This window comes from Primulina eburnea, chromosome 9 (genome assembly GCF_022965805.1).
Source record: "Primulina eburnea isolate SZY01 chromosome 9, ASM2296580v1, whole genome shotgun sequence".
In the NCBI taxonomy this organism is placed as follows: domain Eukaryota; kingdom Viridiplantae; phylum Streptophyta; class Magnoliopsida; order Lamiales; family Gesneriaceae; genus Primulina; species Primulina eburnea.
The window spans coordinates 16,190,289-16,208,823 of NC_133109.1; the positions used below are offsets into that span (position 1 = coordinate 16,190,289).

Consider the following 18,535-nt stretch of genomic DNA (forward strand, 5'->3'; position numbering starts at 1 on the left):
TACGGTCATTTTGGGTTTATGGTTATGTCTTTTGGTTTGACCAATGCTCCTTCAGTCTTTATGGATCTGATGAACCGTGTGTTCAAGGCTTATCTGGATAGCTTTGTCATTGTCTTTATCGATGATATCTTGATCTATTCCAAGACCAGAGAGCTTCATGCAGAGCATCTCAGAGTGGTTCTTCAGTTGTTGCGAGAGAAGAGGTTGTTTGCCAAGTTGAAGAAGTGCGAGTTTTGGCTGGATCAGATTTCTTTCCTAGGCCATGTTGTTTCGAAGGATGGCATTGCTGTTGATCCGTTGAAGATAGAGGCGATTCAGAATTGGCCTATTCCTACTACTGTCTCAGAGGTACGCAGTTTCCTTGGTTTGGCGGGTTATTATCGTCGTTTCATTTCAGATTTCTCCAAGATTGCCCTGCCATTGTCCAATTTGACGAGGAAGACTGTGAAGTTCGAATGGTCCATTGATTGCCAGAGTGCATTTCAAGAGTTGAAGGATAGATTGACGACAGCTCCTGTTCTTTCATTGCCCAGTGGTTCTGAGGATTTTGTTGTCTTTACCGATGCGTCGAAGAAAGGCCTTGGTGCAGTGCTGATGCAGCGAGGTAAGGTCATTGCCTATGCTTCTCGCCAGTTGAAGGATTACGAGAGGAATTATCCGACGCATGATTTGGAGCTAGCACCTGTGGTTTTCGCCTTGAAAATTTGGAGACATTACTTGTATGGCGAAAAGTGTGAGATCTTCACAGACCACAAGAGTTTGAAGTATCTGTTTTCCCAGAAAGAGCTCAATATGCGACAGAGGAGGTGGTTAGAGCTTGTCAAAGATTATGATGTGACGATTAGTTACCACCCAGGGAAGGCGAATGTTGTGGCTGATGCTTTGAGCCGGAAGTCGAATTCTTCTTTGAGTTCTTTGATTCAGAGGCCGTTGTTGATGGACTTGCATCGAGAGGATATTTCTTTGGTAGTTACGGGAACCATTGCTCGCCTTTCAGCGTTGGTTATTCGGGCTACATTGACGGACAGGATCCGTAGAGAGCAGTCGACTGATGTTCAGTTGGCAGAGTTGAGAGCTAGAGCAGAGGAGAGAGGGAACTCAGAGTTTGGTTCGAATGGTGATGGTTTGGTGACTTTCAGAGGCCGTATTTGTGTTCCTGTTGGCGATGATATTCGGCGGGATATCTTGGCAGAGGCTCATACCGCGCCATATTCGATTCATCCAGGCAGCATGAAGATGTATCAGGATCTTCGTCGACTCTACTGGTGGCCAGGTATGAAGAAAGATATTGCTATGTTCATTTCTCAGTGCCTTACTTGTGAGCAGGTGAAAATTGAGCACCAGAGACCTGCTGGGACATTGTTGTCATTGCCGATTCCTCAGTGGAAGTGGGAGCATATTACGATGGATTTCGTGACTGGTCTTCCCAGGACGCAGAAGGGTTTTAACTCCATTTGGGTTATCGTTGATCGATTGACCAAGTCAGCGCACTTTCTTCCAGTCAAGACGACGTACTCCCTGAATCAGTATGCTGAGAAGTATGTAGCAGAAATTGTTAGACTTCACGGTGTCCCTGTGTCGATTGTGTCTGATCGTGACCCAGGTTTACTTCAGAGTTTTGGAAGAGTTTGCACAGAGCTATGGGTTCGCGGTTAGCGTTCAGTACAGCTTATCACCCTCAGAGCGACGGTCAGTCAGAGAGAGTCATTCAGATTCTTGAGGATATGCTCAGAGCTTGTCTATCGATTATCCAGGTAGCTGGGATTCTAAATTGCCTCTTGTGGAGTTCACGTACAACAATAGCTACCAAGCGACGATTGGGATGGCACCGTATGAGGCTCTTTATGGCAGGAAGTGCAGATCTCCTTTGTATTGGGATGAGGTTGGAGAGAGGAAGATGTTGGGTCCCGAGTTGGTCCAGCAGACTGCCGATGTTGTTGCTGTTATCCGTGAGAGAATGAAGACTGCTCAGTCGAGACAGAAGAGCTATGCAGATGTTCGACGTAGGCCGTTGCAGTTCGAGGTTGGTGATCACGTGTTCTTGAAGATAGCACCTCTCAAGGGTGTGATGCGATTTGGCAAGAAGGGCAAGTTGAGTCCTAGATTCATTGGCCCTTTTGAGATCTTGGACAGAGTTGGTGACAGAGCCTACATATTAGCCCTACCGCCAGATCTTGACAGAGTTCACAATGTGTTTCATGTATCGATGCTCAGGAAGTATATTGCGAATCCTTCCCATGTTCTTCACCACGAGACATTGGACTTGACGCCGAATTTGACGTACCAAGAGATTCCGGTCCAGATTTTGGATCGCACAGTTAGAGTTTTGAGGAACAAAGAGATCGGCATCGTTAAAGTCCTTTGGAGGAACCATTTGATCGAGGAGGCTACGTGGGAACCAGAGGATGAGATGAGAGAGAAGCATCCTGAGTTGTTCGTGCAGTGACGTCAATTTCGCGGACGAAATTCCTCTAAGGAGGGGAGATTGTAATAGCCGAGCCCGGTGTACGGTACGGTTTAAGCTTTATGTGTTTATTGGGTTTTATGATTTAGATGATTTGAGTTGTGTTATGGGCTATAGTTTAGTTGGTATTATTGTTTGTGGCTTGGTTGTTGTATTAGATGTTGTTGGTTGCGTCGTTTCAGCGTTGCGGATTGATTTTAGTTGCTTTGGTTTGTTTCTTGGCCGAAAGGATACCGCACCCGTACTCTTGCAAGGACCGCACCCGCGGTCATTTATGTTGGATTTTGTGGTTTTTGCCGAGAGGATACCGCACCCGCGGTAGTGTTGAGACCGCTCCCGCGGTGGTGACCGCACCCGCGGTAATTGCAGCAGCGCACCCGCGGTCATCGTGCATGGATTTTATTTTGTTGTGCCGTGAGCTTGGCGCACCCGCGGTCTAGGTATGGGCGAGTTTTTAAGTTACTTTTTGGAGTTGTTGGCCATACCTTATCCTTTCATTTCCTCCATTTTCGAGATTTCCTCTCTAGAACAAGGGTTTTCTTCCATTTCAATTGCTTCCTACCTTTGATTCTTGGATTTGTTTGGATTTCCGAGTTGAGATCGAGCTTCTTCGTGGTGAGAGGAAGCTAAGGTAAGTTTTTGGTTGAGTTCTATCATGGTGTTGGAAATGAGATGCTATAGGTTGATGTTGTTGTTGGTTTAATGGATTATTTGACTTGTATTTTTGGATATAGAGTTGATATTGGTGTTATTTATGGATTATTGTTGTAGGTGGTGTACCAAGAGTATAGTTTGGAAGTGTTCTATTGGTTTGTAAGTGGAATTTCATCCCTTTGCTCACATGATGTTATATGTATTGTATTTCAAAGATTTCAAAGTGTTATTCCCTTCAATTGATCCATTGTTATGTATTGATTCCATTGATTATCTATTGGAGGCATAGTATGTCTCATTTATTGGAAAGGGAATACAAGAGAAAAGATATAGTTTCCAAAGTGATTGTTTAAATGCTATTGAGAATTCAAATGTTTTATTGGATTGATTGAATCATAGTCAGAGCATTGCATGCAATTAGTTGATCAACGCCCATAGGCTTATATCCCTCAGAGTTATCGGTTTATAATCGATTTGGGATACGAGCACTACAGTCAGAGATACTATTGATATCAATCCAACCCGAGAAAAGAGAATACCATCCTATTGCTATGTTATTGCTACAGTTATTGTTATAGTATTCATGTTTCAGAGTTGATGGTATTTATGATTTCAAGTCATGTTTTACAGAGTATACTATGTATCATTGCTATGTAGAGTTCCACTTGCTGAGTTTTTATACTCATTTCAGTTATTTTCATGTGATGCAGATAAGAGCGACGGACCAGGACGTTGACTGTGGTCAGAAGTCATATGCATATGAAGATTGGAAGGATGACGTTTTTTGCTAGTATTTTTGGGACATGATCATAGGAATGATTGTTTTGTATTTTTGTTAAATCATTTGAATGATCATGTTTTTATTTTGTAAACATTTTTATGAAATTTATTTTGAAACTCCTTCCAGTGTAAGAAAATTTTAAATTCCGCTGTATTTTATTGTTACGGGATAGAGGTGTCACAAAAAAATTCTAGTACTTTTAAAGCAATATAAAGGGCAGACGTTTCACTTAGTCAATTGAGTTATAGCAAAGCATGGATTGAGTCATGGGCGGAGATGCCTAGTTATTGGCGGATATGCCAAGTCTGTGGCGGATATGCCAAGTCTGTGGCGGATATGCCAAGACACTGGATGTTTGGTTTATATCGATGTTGCGTAGGAGCATATCGACTTCTATTGCGGAGATTCAGTATAATGTAATATCGAGGAACCGGGATCCCTAGATTAGAGATGAATCGAGTCTGAGATGACGAGTCACTAGTTGATTTAAAATTTTATATCGATTCATGTTTTTCAGATTTTGATACATGTTATCGATATCCGTTTCATGCTTTTATATCTACTTATATGATTGCATGTATACGTTGTTTATACTTGGAATGTATTTCTCACCGGAGTTATCCGACTGTTGTTGTGTTTGTATGTGTGCATGACAACAGGTGGGACATGATCAGGTTCAACAAGAGGATGAAAGATTATAGTAGCATGGAGATTCAGACCCAGAAGTAGAATAGGCTTCAGGACTTTATATATAGTAGTTCAACCCAAGTTTGATTTTAATGTAATTGTACAAGACTTGTACTTTTATATTGATGTTTATATCAGATTGATTCCATTATGTTTCCGCACTTGTATTTAAAAAAAAATAAAAAAATTTAGACCCAGGTTATTCAATTGATCAAATTATTCCCAAGAACGATTAAAAGATGAATTAGTGTCCGGATCCCAACATAGTCTCTCCTCATAAGCTTCCTCGCACATATGCAAGAAATGACGTATGACATCTGCTGAAGTCTAGCCGCCTAAAAAAACAAATGGCTTCCCATTGGGCGGTCGGACAGATACTAACCTCTATCGAAAGTCTATGACAGCTCCGTTCAACGATATCCAATCCATACCTAGAATAATGTAAAACGCTGGCAAAGGTAGCACTATCAAAAATTTTTGCACCATATATTTCTGTAACCGGAGCTCCAATCTCTTCACTATCTGAGAAGTGAACATTTGATCCCCGGATAGAATCATACTCTGAACCATGAATCCATCGCCACTGGTATGATTCCTAGCCGCTTGATGAAAGGTTCGGATATAAACGAATGTGTAGCTCCTGAATCTATCAACACATGCGTGGCTATACCTGAAATATATATCCTCTATGCGACAAAACAAACCATCAAATCTAATCGTGTTGAAGCTTAGGAAATTCCTTACAAGAAATTACCCCAAAATCCTCGAAAAATTACTGAATTAACCAAAGTATTCCTCAAAATTCGGAATTTGGAGTTTACCCCTTAAATTTTCGAAAATTTGCAAAAGGAACCCTTTAAAATTTTGAATTCTAACCCCAAAACAATCGTATAATTCTCGAAAAATTTAGAATTAAATCTCCAAAAATCCTGAAGTTTCGAAAAGAGTCCACTGAAACTCGATTTTAGCAATTAGGTCCTCAAATTATCGATTATTGCAGTTGGGTCCATAAAATTCTCAAATTAACCAACTAAATTCTCAGTCACAACCAGGTAGAGCATGCATCCTAATTCTTTCTATGTTATCAATCCCACAAATTAATTCATAACAAACGTATAACCCATGCAGTCGATCGATAATTTAAAATCTTAAACATAAGTGTTACCAGTAATCAGCGTTGAGTCTGGCTCTGCGTCGGCCCCCTCAGCATGCATCACATATGCTCGGCCAGTAGTGGGGCCCTTGTTCCTAGGGCGGTCTGCTGCTTTCTAGCCCTCCTATTATCAAATGAAGCATTTGAAGGTCCCCCACATGCACTTGCCGAAATGGAACATGTTGCACTGTTTCCAAGGCTGTCCGTCCTCTGGCTTAGGCGCTAGGAGGTCTCTGCTGCTGGGGCCTCCTAAACTGTCCCTGGAGCTTATGTTGCCCCTGCTGCCTCGGTAGCCCAGTAAACCGCTTCTTCTGCGGCTGGGAACTGGACTGAGTCTGCTGTCTCTTCTGCTGCATCTCGAAATCGATGTCTCGCAGCGCCTGCTCCACCTGAAAAGCACAGGCGATGGCCTCGTCATAGCTCGCTGACCTCATCAACATGACATCCCGACTCAGGGTGGGTCTCAGTCCATACATAAAAGTACCTCAGCTTCTGAGCGGCATCTCTAGCAATCATTGGCACAAAATGGCAGCCTCTATCAAACTTGGGGATAAACTCCGCCACAAATAAATCCCCATATCGGAGACTCATGAACTCCCTCGTCAGGCGGCCCCTAACATCAGCTGGGAAATACTTGTCGTAGAATATCTCTTTGAACCTGTCCCAGGAGAGAGTATCCATGTAATGCCCAAGATTTTATATCGTGTTAAATTACGATTATTAATTTTAATCAAGACGATTATGAAAGGGCTAATCGAAACATGAAATGAGATTGCGTGTGAAAATCGATATGCGAGGACAGTAGCATCGGCGCACATGCGCGACTGTATGCGCGCACATGCGCGAGAAGTCCAGAAAGGTTCGCGCACATGCGCGACTTGGATTCGCGCACATGCGCGAGACAACCCGAGAGTTGTGAAGAATTCCTCGCGCATCTGCGCGGAAGAGGTGCGCGCATATGCGCGAGCAGCCATGCGGGGACGCGCCGAGACAGAATGTCTCGCGCATATGCACGGAAGGTAGTCGCGCATATGTGCGGAAGGTAGTCGCGCATATGCGCGAGACGTGGATTGCGAAGAAATGTGCCACCTCGCCTTAAAAATGCACGGTATATATATATATATACACAAAATGTAAATCGTTGAAGGAAAAACGGAATTCAGAGGAAACTTTTGTTCTTTGATTTTAGAATTCGATTCGTGAGAAATCCATCCGTTAGATTTTAAATCCGACTTCGGTACTGTGTTCCTATCAACGCAGGCTACTACAGGACGTAAGTTTTACTACGTTTTGACATGTTTTGAAATATGATGTTGTTAGAATTGAATACACATCATATATGTTGTTCTTGACATGTTAGACAGCGTAAGAATCGAAGTCATATTAAGAAACAGACTGAATATGGAATTGTTATGGATTTCAGAATGAAATTGACTAGAATTGATATCAGATTTGTACAGTGGTTGATTGTAAATTATTGAAATTGGTATATACTTATATGGTATTACCAGTATCGCAAGATTGTACTGTTGTACTGTCAGAATTTGATAAAATAGAGATGTTGTGATTGATTAGAATATTGATACAGAATATTGATATTGTCATTGCCAGATTGAACAGTGACAGACTTTGAATCAAGACTTTGATTGTATCAGAACGACAACAAGAAAGGTATAAATTAATGTGGAGTTGGGATTGCACAACTCGAGTGAAGTTTGACTCGAGTTTCCCTAAATCACATACTTTATTTTATTGCATTGATATTTGCAGATTATCAGATTGATATGTTAATTTATTGACTTAGAGCAGAGTCAGAGTTTGAGTCTAGGGCAGAACAGCCTAGCTAGGGCAGAAACGCCGAGTCTTGGACAGAACTGCTAAGACCCTAGACTTGTGGTATATCGATGAGCTTAGATGTAGATCGACGTCTACTGTAGACACTCGATATAGCATGCCCAAGTCTAAGTCTTTGTCAGAACTGCTCATACCCTAGACTTATGGTGTATCGATGAGCTTAGATGTAGATCGACGTCTATTGTAGACACTCGATACAGCATACCAAAGTCTAACTTAGATCGGGATCCCTAGATTAGAAATAGGATCAGATCAGATCACGAGTCATTGATTCATGTAGTCAGATTAGATACATGTGTTGATGTTTGTTTATGCTTTTATATATGTTTTATATGATTGCATGTATACATTGTTTATACTGGTATATTTGTATCTCACCGGAGTTATCCGGCTGTTGTCTTGTCTGTATGTGTGCATGACAACAGGTGGGACAGGTACATGGTCACATAGGTGAAGAAAGATCGAGTTAGAGTGGAGACTACGGACTTGGACTAGAGATAGGGTTTAAACACTTGATAGTAGATGTTGAACCTGAGTATGTATGATTGTATATTTTATCAGATTTATACTTTTATACTGATATGTATAGGAGTTTGATTCCATTACCTTCCGCATTTAAAAAAAAATAAAAAAATTTAGACTCTGTTTACTATAATTGATTAATTAGTCCCAATCATGATTAAAAAGATGATTAGCGTCCGGGTCCCCACAATCCAAGTCCACGGCATGCACGACTCTCTCCCACCATAGGGATGCATCATCCCTCAGCATATAGGTGGCGCACCTGATCCGGTCACCATCTCTCATCTACAAGTACTCAAAATGCAGCTCCAGCGATCTAATCCATCTCTCTGCCAAGAATGCATCAGTGGTACCCCCGAACTCCTTTGGGTTGAGCCGTCTAAACTGCTCAAGAATATCGGTCTACGGTCTGGGAGCCTGTTGTACCTACTCTAGTAGCCTAGACATACCCTCCAGAACACGTGTGGCTGCATCCATCCGCCGCCGCGGCCTCCAGAAATTTTCGTGCAGCCCTTAGCCTCCCATGTTCTAGCCTTGAATCGTGATTTTATGGACTCTTAAACATGTGGAAAAACATTCTTTCATGTACACCTACCATGACAGCCCCTTTGTGCATCATTAGGAAGATTTAAAAAAAATAAGAAAACTCTACTTTTATGAATATAAAGCCATAAAAATGAAAATACAAGTAGTGCATCATGTTTTTCATGCAAGGATAAGTAAATATATATAATATGGGGTGAAAAATGTTTGAAGAAAGATTAAGGCGTACATTTGCATATATTACGCTCGAAAATCATTTGTGATGCGAGAAACGTTGGCGGAGAGAGACCCTTGCTGAGTTTCCTTTAAAAAAACGTGAGTTTCCTTCAAAATTTCGTGTGATGTGTGTGGTTGAGTGCAGATGGAGAGTCCTTGTGTTTTTCCTAGGGTGGGGCGTGAGTTTATGTGTGTAAGGGTTAGGGTTTTTGGGCTAGTTTTAATATAAATAACAAGATACAAGGTTAAGCCCAATAATCATAGTATAATAGGCCTATTAGTTAGTAAGTATAATACTTTGTTTAGGATACTTTTCGAAAATATTAACCGAGCCTCCAAAAAGTTCATATTTTCGTCAAAAATTGATTGCCGGTTTAAAATACGACCCGCGCGTAAAAACACCTCATTTTCGAATATACCTATTAAAATATACCATATATTAAATAATTAAAATAATCATTTAATAAAAATATTTTCCCTTATAGGTCACGGGTATCCGTTCCTCGATCGCGTCTCGAATCACCTTTAAAACACAGTTTTATTCATTCCAGTAGAAAGCCATATTTTGAACATGTAAACATATCTACCACATTTAATTAATGCAATTAAAATAAATTGATTAAAATACATAAAAAATTTGATAACTTGTATGCATGTGGTTCACGTGGACCTTCAAATTTTCGGGATATTACAAATATTTTTTTTTATCTACTCAAAAATTGAATTCTGAAATTACTCCTCTTTTTAGCACCATATATGAGTTGAATCATTCCAAGATGTAATGTTCGTTTAAATTTAGATTTATTCATTGTTATGAACTACATACATATGGAAACAACGAGAACAACAGATATTAAGTTTGAAATATGTCTTTTATGATCGAAAAGTAAAAAATATTATTCTTACATTTGTACATAAATTTTAATTATTACGTATTACTAATGTGATAATTTTCTTCTATATTATAAAGTTCATGTATATATGATAGTATAAAATATCCCGTAATGGAAATGATTAAACCAATTCTAAAGAAAGTAAACATATTATTAGAAGATGCATTATAAAATTTATCGACATTGTTTTGGAATACACATAGTAAATGTTAATAAAATAACTTTTCTGATTTATACATAATTACTTATGATTACATGTTCTATTTTCTTCGAAATAATAGGTTGTTGTTTATATTATGAAGATATTTTGTAAATAAAATCACAATCCCATTTGGATAAATATATTGATGAAACAATTATTGTTATCATTCAAATGTGTCGAACACGTGTCATGTCACAAAATTGCTTGTGAATGTAGATTTAGACCAAATTACTGAATTTTAAAAAAATCATTTCTCATTCATTTTATTGAATGTGATTTAAAAATATTTTTTTATCACATGTTAAAAAAATAAAAATATACTGCTTCTCGAAAATTAAAGAATTAAATATGTATTAAGATTGGTGGCCGACATCAACACAATAAACATGATAAGCATCATGTCATTGCCTTAGGCTATCACAATCTAAAATTTTGATATATGATAGTGATTATTAGCAAAAAAAAATTAATTAACAAGCGTTGTATTTAATAAAGTTTATTAAAATTAGCGAAAAATAGTATTTATTTTTATTTCTTATAAATATAATATTTTTTCGATTTAAATATCTATTCATTTTTCACTAATTTTTAATAATATCATCTCGTGCATCGCACGGATTAAATACTAGTCACCTTTAAAACACAGTTTTATTCATTCCAGTAGAAAGCCATATTTTAAACATGTAAACATATCTACCACATTTAATTAATGCAATTAAAATAAATTGATTAAAACACATAAGAAATTTGATAACTTGCATGCATGTAGTTCATGTGGACCTTCAAATTTTCGGGACATTACAAATATTATTTTTTTTATAACTTTTGTTATTTAATTAACTATCCAATTTTTTTAACAAAAAAGATAATGATAATTATTTTATTTTTAAATTTTTATTAACTTAAAAATCTAAATTTTTTTATTTAACTTTAATTATTATTATTATTATTTTTAATTATTGTTGCTTCATGGGGAAACTAATGTTGGGCCAAGGCCCATAACAGTACTGGACTGGGATAACACGGAAGAAAATCTGCTAAGCGGTCGGCGCCATTCTCATTCTCCCGAAACACTGAAACAATCGACGGAGACTCTGCTGCGCTTCAATAAAACCCTTGAAGTTGAATTTTATGCACACGAATCCTTTTAGATACTTACATGAATCTGTATGTTGCATGTATATGAGGGCGTAGCTTGAAGATTTTTCATTTTCGAAAATTAGGTTTTGACATTTTGTCGTGTTAAGAATGGCTGGGAGATATGATTCTAGCAGCAAGGATGAAAAGCAGGAAATTAGTGGTCGGTACGGAGAGAGTTCGTATGAATACAGGAGAAAGAGGCGGGAGAGAGTGGAGGATTTGGGGAGTGAAAGTTCGGGAAGAGAAGTGATGTGTGATGGGGAAGAGAGGAAGGTTGGAGTTGATGCTAAAAAATCGGGGAGAAAAAGGGAGGAAGATAGGGGCTACGGAAGAAGGGATTTGTATCAGGGTAGCGATTCTGAAAGAGGCAGGAGGAGGCGTCAAAATGGGAGTGAGGATAAGGAGCGTGGGAAAGGTGAAAGGCGTGGGGAGAGGAAATATCCAGACCGTGGTGTGGATGATGAGGATGATAGGACAATTGGTCGGAGGAGGGAAATAAATTATACGGATGAAGATGCTGAAAACGGCCACAAAGGAAGGGAGAGGGAGAGGGATTCAGAGAGTGATAGAAGGGATAAGAGACGGAGAAATGAAGGTGCACGTGAGGATGATGATGAGAAAAGGCCGTATAGAGGTGGAGTAGGATGGTCATGCGGAGTTTGGTAGCAAAGAGGATCACAAGAGAAAGGGGAGAAGGGACCAAAGGGGAGAAAGAGAGAGGCTGCACGTTGATGATGTTAATATCGACAGGGGGAGAAAAGAGAAGGACAAGGATAGAGGAAAAGAAGAGAGTAGGGGTATGAATAAAAAAGAGGAAGATTTGAGGCCAATTGAGGCTGATAAAGTGGAAAAACCTAAGCAGAACGTTGGCACGGACATGGCTGCTAATTTGGGGAGGAGTGGAGGTGTTTATATACCACCGTTTAAATTGGCCAGAATGATGAAGGATATCGAAGATAAAAGCAGCATTGAATATCAGAGAATGACGTGGGATGCATTGAGGAAGAGTATTAATGGATTGGTTAATAAAGTGAATGCTACTAATCTGAAGAATATTATTCCCGAGTTGTTTGCTGAGAATCTGATTAGAGGGAGGGGTTTATTTTGTCGTTCATGTATGAAATCTCAAATGGCTTCTCCAGGCTTCACTGACGTGTTTGGAGGATTGGTTGCTGTGGTTAATACCAAGTTCCCTGAAGTTGGTGATCTTTTGTTGAGGAGGATCATTTTGCAGCTCCAGAGGGCATTTAAACGCAACGATAAGGTTCATGCTTCAATTTATTTTATTTGTCTTCCATTGGTTCAAGTTTCGTCATTTAAACAATATGTGATTCTTTAGTGTTAGCTCTGATGATGGTGAAACTTTTTGGCAGCCCCAACTTCTTGCTGCAGTGAAATTTATTGCACACCTGGTGAACCAGCAAGTTGTTCATGAGCTTATTGCTCTTGAGCTGCTGACATTATTGTTAGAAAAACCTACCGATGATAGCGTCGAAGTGGCTGTTGGGTTTGTTACGGAGTGTGGCGCAATGCTGCAGGACCTTTCTCCTCGAGGTTTGCATGGTGAGTACTAACAAGCCCAGTTTTATGCAATGTGGCACTTCTACTTTTTTCACAATATAATAGTAACTTCTGTTTTTAGTATGATTTTTAAGGTGTTGATGATTACTTTTATGGCTCTTTTTTGTGATTTTGTCAGTGATATCTTGGTTAGGGTATAATTTGATAGCCATATAATTACTTGAAGCTCAAACTCATTTTTAAGCTTTAATGGGTGAATGTTGTTGATTATTCTGTTGTCTTTAATTTTTATTCTATTTTGTATTATCCAAAAGTCCAAAATGCTCGTAGGTGTAACTAAAATCTGAATATACATGCTTCACGTCGTGCTTGAAATTAGTTTTCCTTAAGAATTGTTAAAGCTGGAGGTTTTCCAATGAGATGAAAATACTGTTTGGTCTGGACTCTGGCATAAAGAATGGGCAATAGTTACCTTGGGACATTAACAACATATAAGTGTGGTAGGTATGAAATCTTTATTTCATAAGCTTGACTGGATTATTGTGTAGAGAAGCTATTGTCATTTGTTCCGACAATTCTTTTATTGTTGATGTATATTATAGAATCAGATTGAATTAACACTGGATTTCGTGGCATATGGTCATTTCTAGCTTGTTAATTTGCATTCAGCCGACCAAAATTAATCTTGCTTTATTGGCCATCTAATCTAAGGATCTAAAACTATGTTATGGATTACAGAATCTTGGTACTAGCTGGCTCTATGTTTCTATAGCTCTCATTTAATTTGAGAAATTTTTACTGCTTAACTTATATTTCATGAATGTTCATTTTATGGATTTTTAAGATCTTTTGTGGATCTTTTTTTTTTAAAATATTTCGTTTTTACTTTTAATCTGGAATCTGAATCTGCATCGCTCCTGAATTTTATGTTAGCTTCTGCAAGTCTGACTAACCCTTGGTGACTTTAGAGTATCTGATATTTGATAGGTATAGCTTCTGTACAATGTGTTTTTGGATGTTAAAAAGTTTTGTATACAATAGCACTGGTGTCTTTAGATTGTCTGATATTTGATAGGTATAGCTTCTGTACAATGTGTTGTTGGATGGTAAAAGCTATTGTATGCAATAGTACTGGTGTCTTTTGTCTGATATTTGAGTGGTATAGCTTTCGTACAATGTGTTGTTGGATGGTAAAAAATATTGTATGCAATAGCATCTTCAATTTTTTTTTTATATGTTGTGCCACTTCAAACGCAGTTATGCATCTTTTCGTAATGCATTTTGGATTTTCACTCAACAGGCATATTTGAGCGATTACGTGGTATTCTTCATGAAGGAGAAATTGATAAACGGGTCCAATTTATTATCGAAGGTCTCTTTGCATTGCGAAAGGCGAAGTTTCAAGTGAGATCTCATTCAAAATTTATTTCGTGGAGATAGAACACATTAAAACTAGTGTACTTCTTTTAAATGTTAAATTCCTTTGAATTAAAACTCTTTCATGATATACCTTTTTCAGGGATATCCAGCCATTCGACCAGAATTGGATTTGGTGGAGCATGAAGATCAACTGACTCATGAGATCTCCCTACTGGATGAAATTGATCCCGAGATTGCTTTAGGTATATCAAGATGATAATCCGCTCTTCATCTGATACCTTTTCATTTTCATTTATATTGAACCTGAATGTTTTTTATATTTTAATTTAATTGCAGATATCTTCAAGACGGATCCCCAATTCTCAGAGAATGAGAAGCGATACGAAGAATTAAAGAAGCAAATACTTGGTGAAGAATCTGAGGATGAAGCTAATTCTGATGCAGCAGACTTAGATGATGAGGATGATGATGAAGAATCTGAGGAAGAAGACGAAGAGCAGATGAAAATAACAGATGAGACAGAGACAAATTTGGTCAATCTTCGAAGAACTATCTATTTGACGATTATGTCCAGTGTTGATTTTGAAGAAGCTGGACATAAGCTACTCAAAATCAAATTAGATCCTGGGCAAGAGGTGAGCTGTATGATCTCTATATCTTGTCTCGTGTTTTTGACGAAAAAAATCACATGCTGTGTATTGCTAATGTGTCATAAGTAATGATTCAAGGAGACTTGGAGTATGACTTTAACCCTCAAAATGGTCCCCATGCAGATGATGGGTACTTATGGTTTTGGCTGTTATGCAGTCGATTTGAAGAGACAAGATACAACAACATACAAGTGGTGTTTAACATCATTAGATGGATGATTTCCCCTTGTTTTATAACTTTTGTTAGGCGGTACTAGGGAAGTCGAGGAGTTTCTGAATTATGTGACCTGTTTTTATGTGTAATGACATACCCTAAATCGATGTCCCTACTGTTGGGGAGGCTTTAATTTCATGCTTCATCAAATTTTCGAAGTGGCAAGAATAGCAATCTGTATGTTACGCTTGGTCAAGTTTTGGTTGTGGCTTGCTAGATCTTAGTGCTGTTTTTTGGGTTTATTTATTTCCCAGGGTATATCTGAAAACCTGAGGATGACAAGTGGGCGATTAGTCTCTTGAAATGTTATATGTTATGCACTGCTTATTAAATTGTTACATATATTGCATGTTGATATCTTTCCTTTTTTGCTGTCGGTTTTTTCTGCGCAGATGGAGTTGTGCATTATGTTGTTGGAGTGTTGCAGTCAGGAAAGAACATACCTCCGTTATTACGGACTTCTTGGGCAGCGGTTTTGTATGATAAACAAGGTCCATCAAGATAATTTTGAAAAGTGTTTTGTTCAACAGTATTCCATGATTCACCGACTAGAGACCAATAAATTGCGGAATGTGGCAAAGTTTTTTGCCCATTTACTAGGCACAGATGCGCTTCCGTGGCATGTTCTGTCCTACATCCGGTTGACTGAAGAGGACACTTCTTCGTCTTCCCGTATTTTCATTAAAATTCTCTTCCAGGTACGATTACATTAATTTCTCTCTTACTGCTATCACCCTATTTTTTGTTTTTCTTGCTGTTTGATTTTATTATTGGTTGAATGTTGTATATTCCTATTGTTTGCTTCTTTGTAAGGATACTCTGGACACATTATTCCTGTCATTATTGAAAGATTATAGACCAATAAAGGTAGATTTTGCAGTTTTTTTTTTATCTTAATTGAAAACTCAAAGGTACAAGTTTTTGTAATCTGGCGTTCGATGGTTTATATAGAGAGCAAGAAACAAAAGTGAAGAACTTGAACAGCATGTTTGGCGGATTATATGTTTATTTTCCTGTGTGCGTATCTTATTTTGAACTTTTGACCAAATGATGCAAAATTTTACTTATTAAGACTTCTCACTGCAGGAATTATCTGAGCACCTTGGCATCCGCTTGCTTAACGAGCGTCTCAGTGAGCCCACAATGCAAGATTCTTTTGAATCTATCTTTCCTCGGGATACTCCAAAAAACACTAGATTCGCAATCAACTTTTTCACTTCCATTGGGCTTGGTGGAATCACAGAAAACCTGAGAGAGTATCTCAAGAACATGCCACGACTCATCATGCAACAACAGAAAGCTGTATCAGAATCAGATGATGAATCTGAAAGTTCTGGTATGGAGACAGAATCGAGATCTGGCTCGAGTGATAGCGAAAGTGAGACTGATAGTGATGATAGGCGGAGAAGGAAGAAAACTAGGAAAAATTAATGATTATTCACAGCCGTTGCCAGGTACGATATTGGATAAGATTATCTTGAAGTATCATTTGTGTGTTCTCGACAAGGACAATATATTAGATTTCTTTTGCAGTTGATCTTCATTGCAGAAGTCGCTGTATTTCGTAGCAACTTCTAAGGGAATGCTGTTCTTTTCTTTTTTCTTTTATTAACGTGTATAATGTAATATTGCAAATTGTTAGATGTTTGCTGCAGTTTTGTCAAGGTTGTGGTTGTATGGTGTGTGACCCAAATCTTCTAAGTTGTAGAGCAGAAGTCTCAGTGTTTTGGTCCCTTGAAATTCTGCATCATACATGGTGTGTTTTAGCAATGAAACATATCTAATTTTGAAGTAATTTGGATGTATTAGCTTGGGTGTTATTAGAATAAGGAAGACCAAAGTCAAGCTTGGGTATTATTAGAATAAGGAAGACCGAAATCCTCCTGTCACTGGTTCCGGACTATTTCTACTTAGGCGAAATGTTCAAACGTAGTCTGATCATCACCATTAATGATTTATAATTTTGTATGATAATTTGGAAATAAAAGCATGATAGTTTTCCTTATTTCAAATACGCCTGTTTCTTGATCTTTTTGTACCTATTGTTAATATCTCATTTTTTTTGGTCACCCGGCTAATTGTGTCAGTGTAGCAAAATCGATTAAAGATCACATGAGCGAGATTTGACGAGGGAATACTTTTGGTCACAGTTTCCTTGATGGTCTCCATCGCTCCTTGGTATTGGCTATATGGTGGAAACACGTTATCGTTCTAAATGGATGTCGTCAGTAATATCGCTGAGTTTTGCTACATCAAAATTATCAAAATATTTCACTTATTAGATAATGATAACATCGACAGGGTTAGTTTATGTGGTTGCATCAGGACAAGAATTTTTTGTGTAATGCACAAAAATATATTTCAGTTTCATTTTTATATATATCTGTATCTCTTATGGGGAGCATTGATTAAGCCTTCAAAATATTCTTTATTATCCTTTAGTTCCTAAAGTTAGCAGCATATGATAGTGATCATGAAATTTATTTATAAGTTAATGTATAGCTAAATGTGTTTTTACTTTTTAGTTGATTTAGCCGTCTAAAATAAGAATATAATCGTTTGAGATTGAGACTGACATCTATGATGTGGTGTACAACATGAAAATGTCAGAAATACAGTGAGTTATCATACAATGAATCACTTAACTGACATCTCTCGGACTTTTCAAGTTTATCACTTATTGACTGGATAAGTCCTTATTGAGTGTATAAGTTCGCGGTTATAGTTGTGAACACTTTGACCCGAGATACATGGAGGCTTTATGTAATTGCACTGCACTTTGATTCTTTTACCGACTTCACAAGGGTTCTGACAAGATATTGTAAATGGATGAAGGCGGTAGCTGGGCGGTCGGTGACTGCCTACCGCCTTGGCGGTTGAATTTTTTCATGTAATATTTTTTTTATCGAGAATCATATATAATCACGTTATATAATTACAAATAGTCATTATTTTTTATGTAAGATGAGTGATTAAATAATGTTTAAACATAAAGAAGCTTCATACAATATGATATCATTTAGATAATGTGCAAATAAATATATAAACTCCTCATCGGATTCTTTAAGACATGTTTCAACTTGTTTTAAAATACCAGCAATATGATGTTTCATCCTATAAACTTCTCCTTTATCAGGCCTCTTACACAACTTGCATGTGATCCAATCCCTTTCTCTTTATTATACAACACCTCACATTCCGAAAGAAAATCATTAGACTTTGATTTAAATTCCAACTCCGACTGTTTATCCTTTTATGCCATTAATGTTCAACAATAAATCAATAATAATAGAAAAAAACAAATTTGATTTTTGAAATCACAAAATCTGAAATATTATAAAAATATATGTTAAATAATAAATATACAATGCCTAACTTAAAGTTTCTTGTTGCTGGCGGCGGCGACGGGCGGATTGCATGGTGGGCTTAGTGGTTGATAGTGAGAAGCAATGAGAACCAGAAGTTAAAAAAAAAAGTGGGGTTGATTTAAATAACTAGGATTTTGAGTTTTAAAATTGGTTGATTTTAACTAGGCTTTTAAAATTTGTTGACTACAAATTAAAAATGTTGACTACGTCACATGTCCCGCCTGCTCGCTGCTTCCACCCACCTCGACCGCCTGCCCACCTAAAACAAACGTCTCATGCATAGGCGGGGCGTT

General features: G+C 37.9%; 2 protein-coding genes across 9 annotated transcripts; both read left to right on the forward strand.

Moving 5' to 3' along the window:
* Positions 1-11,217: 11,217 nt before the first annotated feature.
* On the forward strand, positions 11,218-11,775 carry LOC140841311 (uncharacterized). Its single transcript, XM_073208616.1, has one exon. It carries the CDS (start codon positions 11,218-11,220, stop codon positions 11,773-11,775), a length of 558 nt encoding a protein of 185 aa, XP_073064717.1.
* A 130-nt stretch (positions 11,776-11,905) lies between these two features.
* On the forward strand, positions 11,906-18,217 carry LOC140841310 (uncharacterized). Of its 8 annotated transcripts, none has more exons than XR_012120125.1 (9): positions 11,906-12,373; positions 12,483-12,672; positions 13,931-14,034; positions 14,150-14,252; positions 14,347-14,645; positions 15,267-15,572; positions 15,961-16,328; positions 16,684-16,803; positions 16,962-18,217. XR_012120125.1 is itself a non-coding variant. In XM_073208613.1 (8 exons), exons 1-7 carry the CDS (start codon positions 11,909-11,911, stop codon positions 16,303-16,305), a joined length of 1,812 nt encoding a protein of 603 aa, XP_073064714.1. In that variant the 5' UTR covers positions 11,906-11,908; the 3' UTR covers positions 16,306-16,328; positions 16,962-18,217. The 8 variants fall into 8 exon arrangements, 5 of the variants coding, with proteins under 5 accessions (XP_073064714.1, XP_073064715.1, XP_073064716.1 ...); XR_012120126.1 differs by having other exon boundaries at positions 16,967-18,217; XR_012120127.1 differs by having other exon boundaries at positions 17,025-18,217.
* Positions 18,218-18,535: the final 318 nt, after the last annotated feature.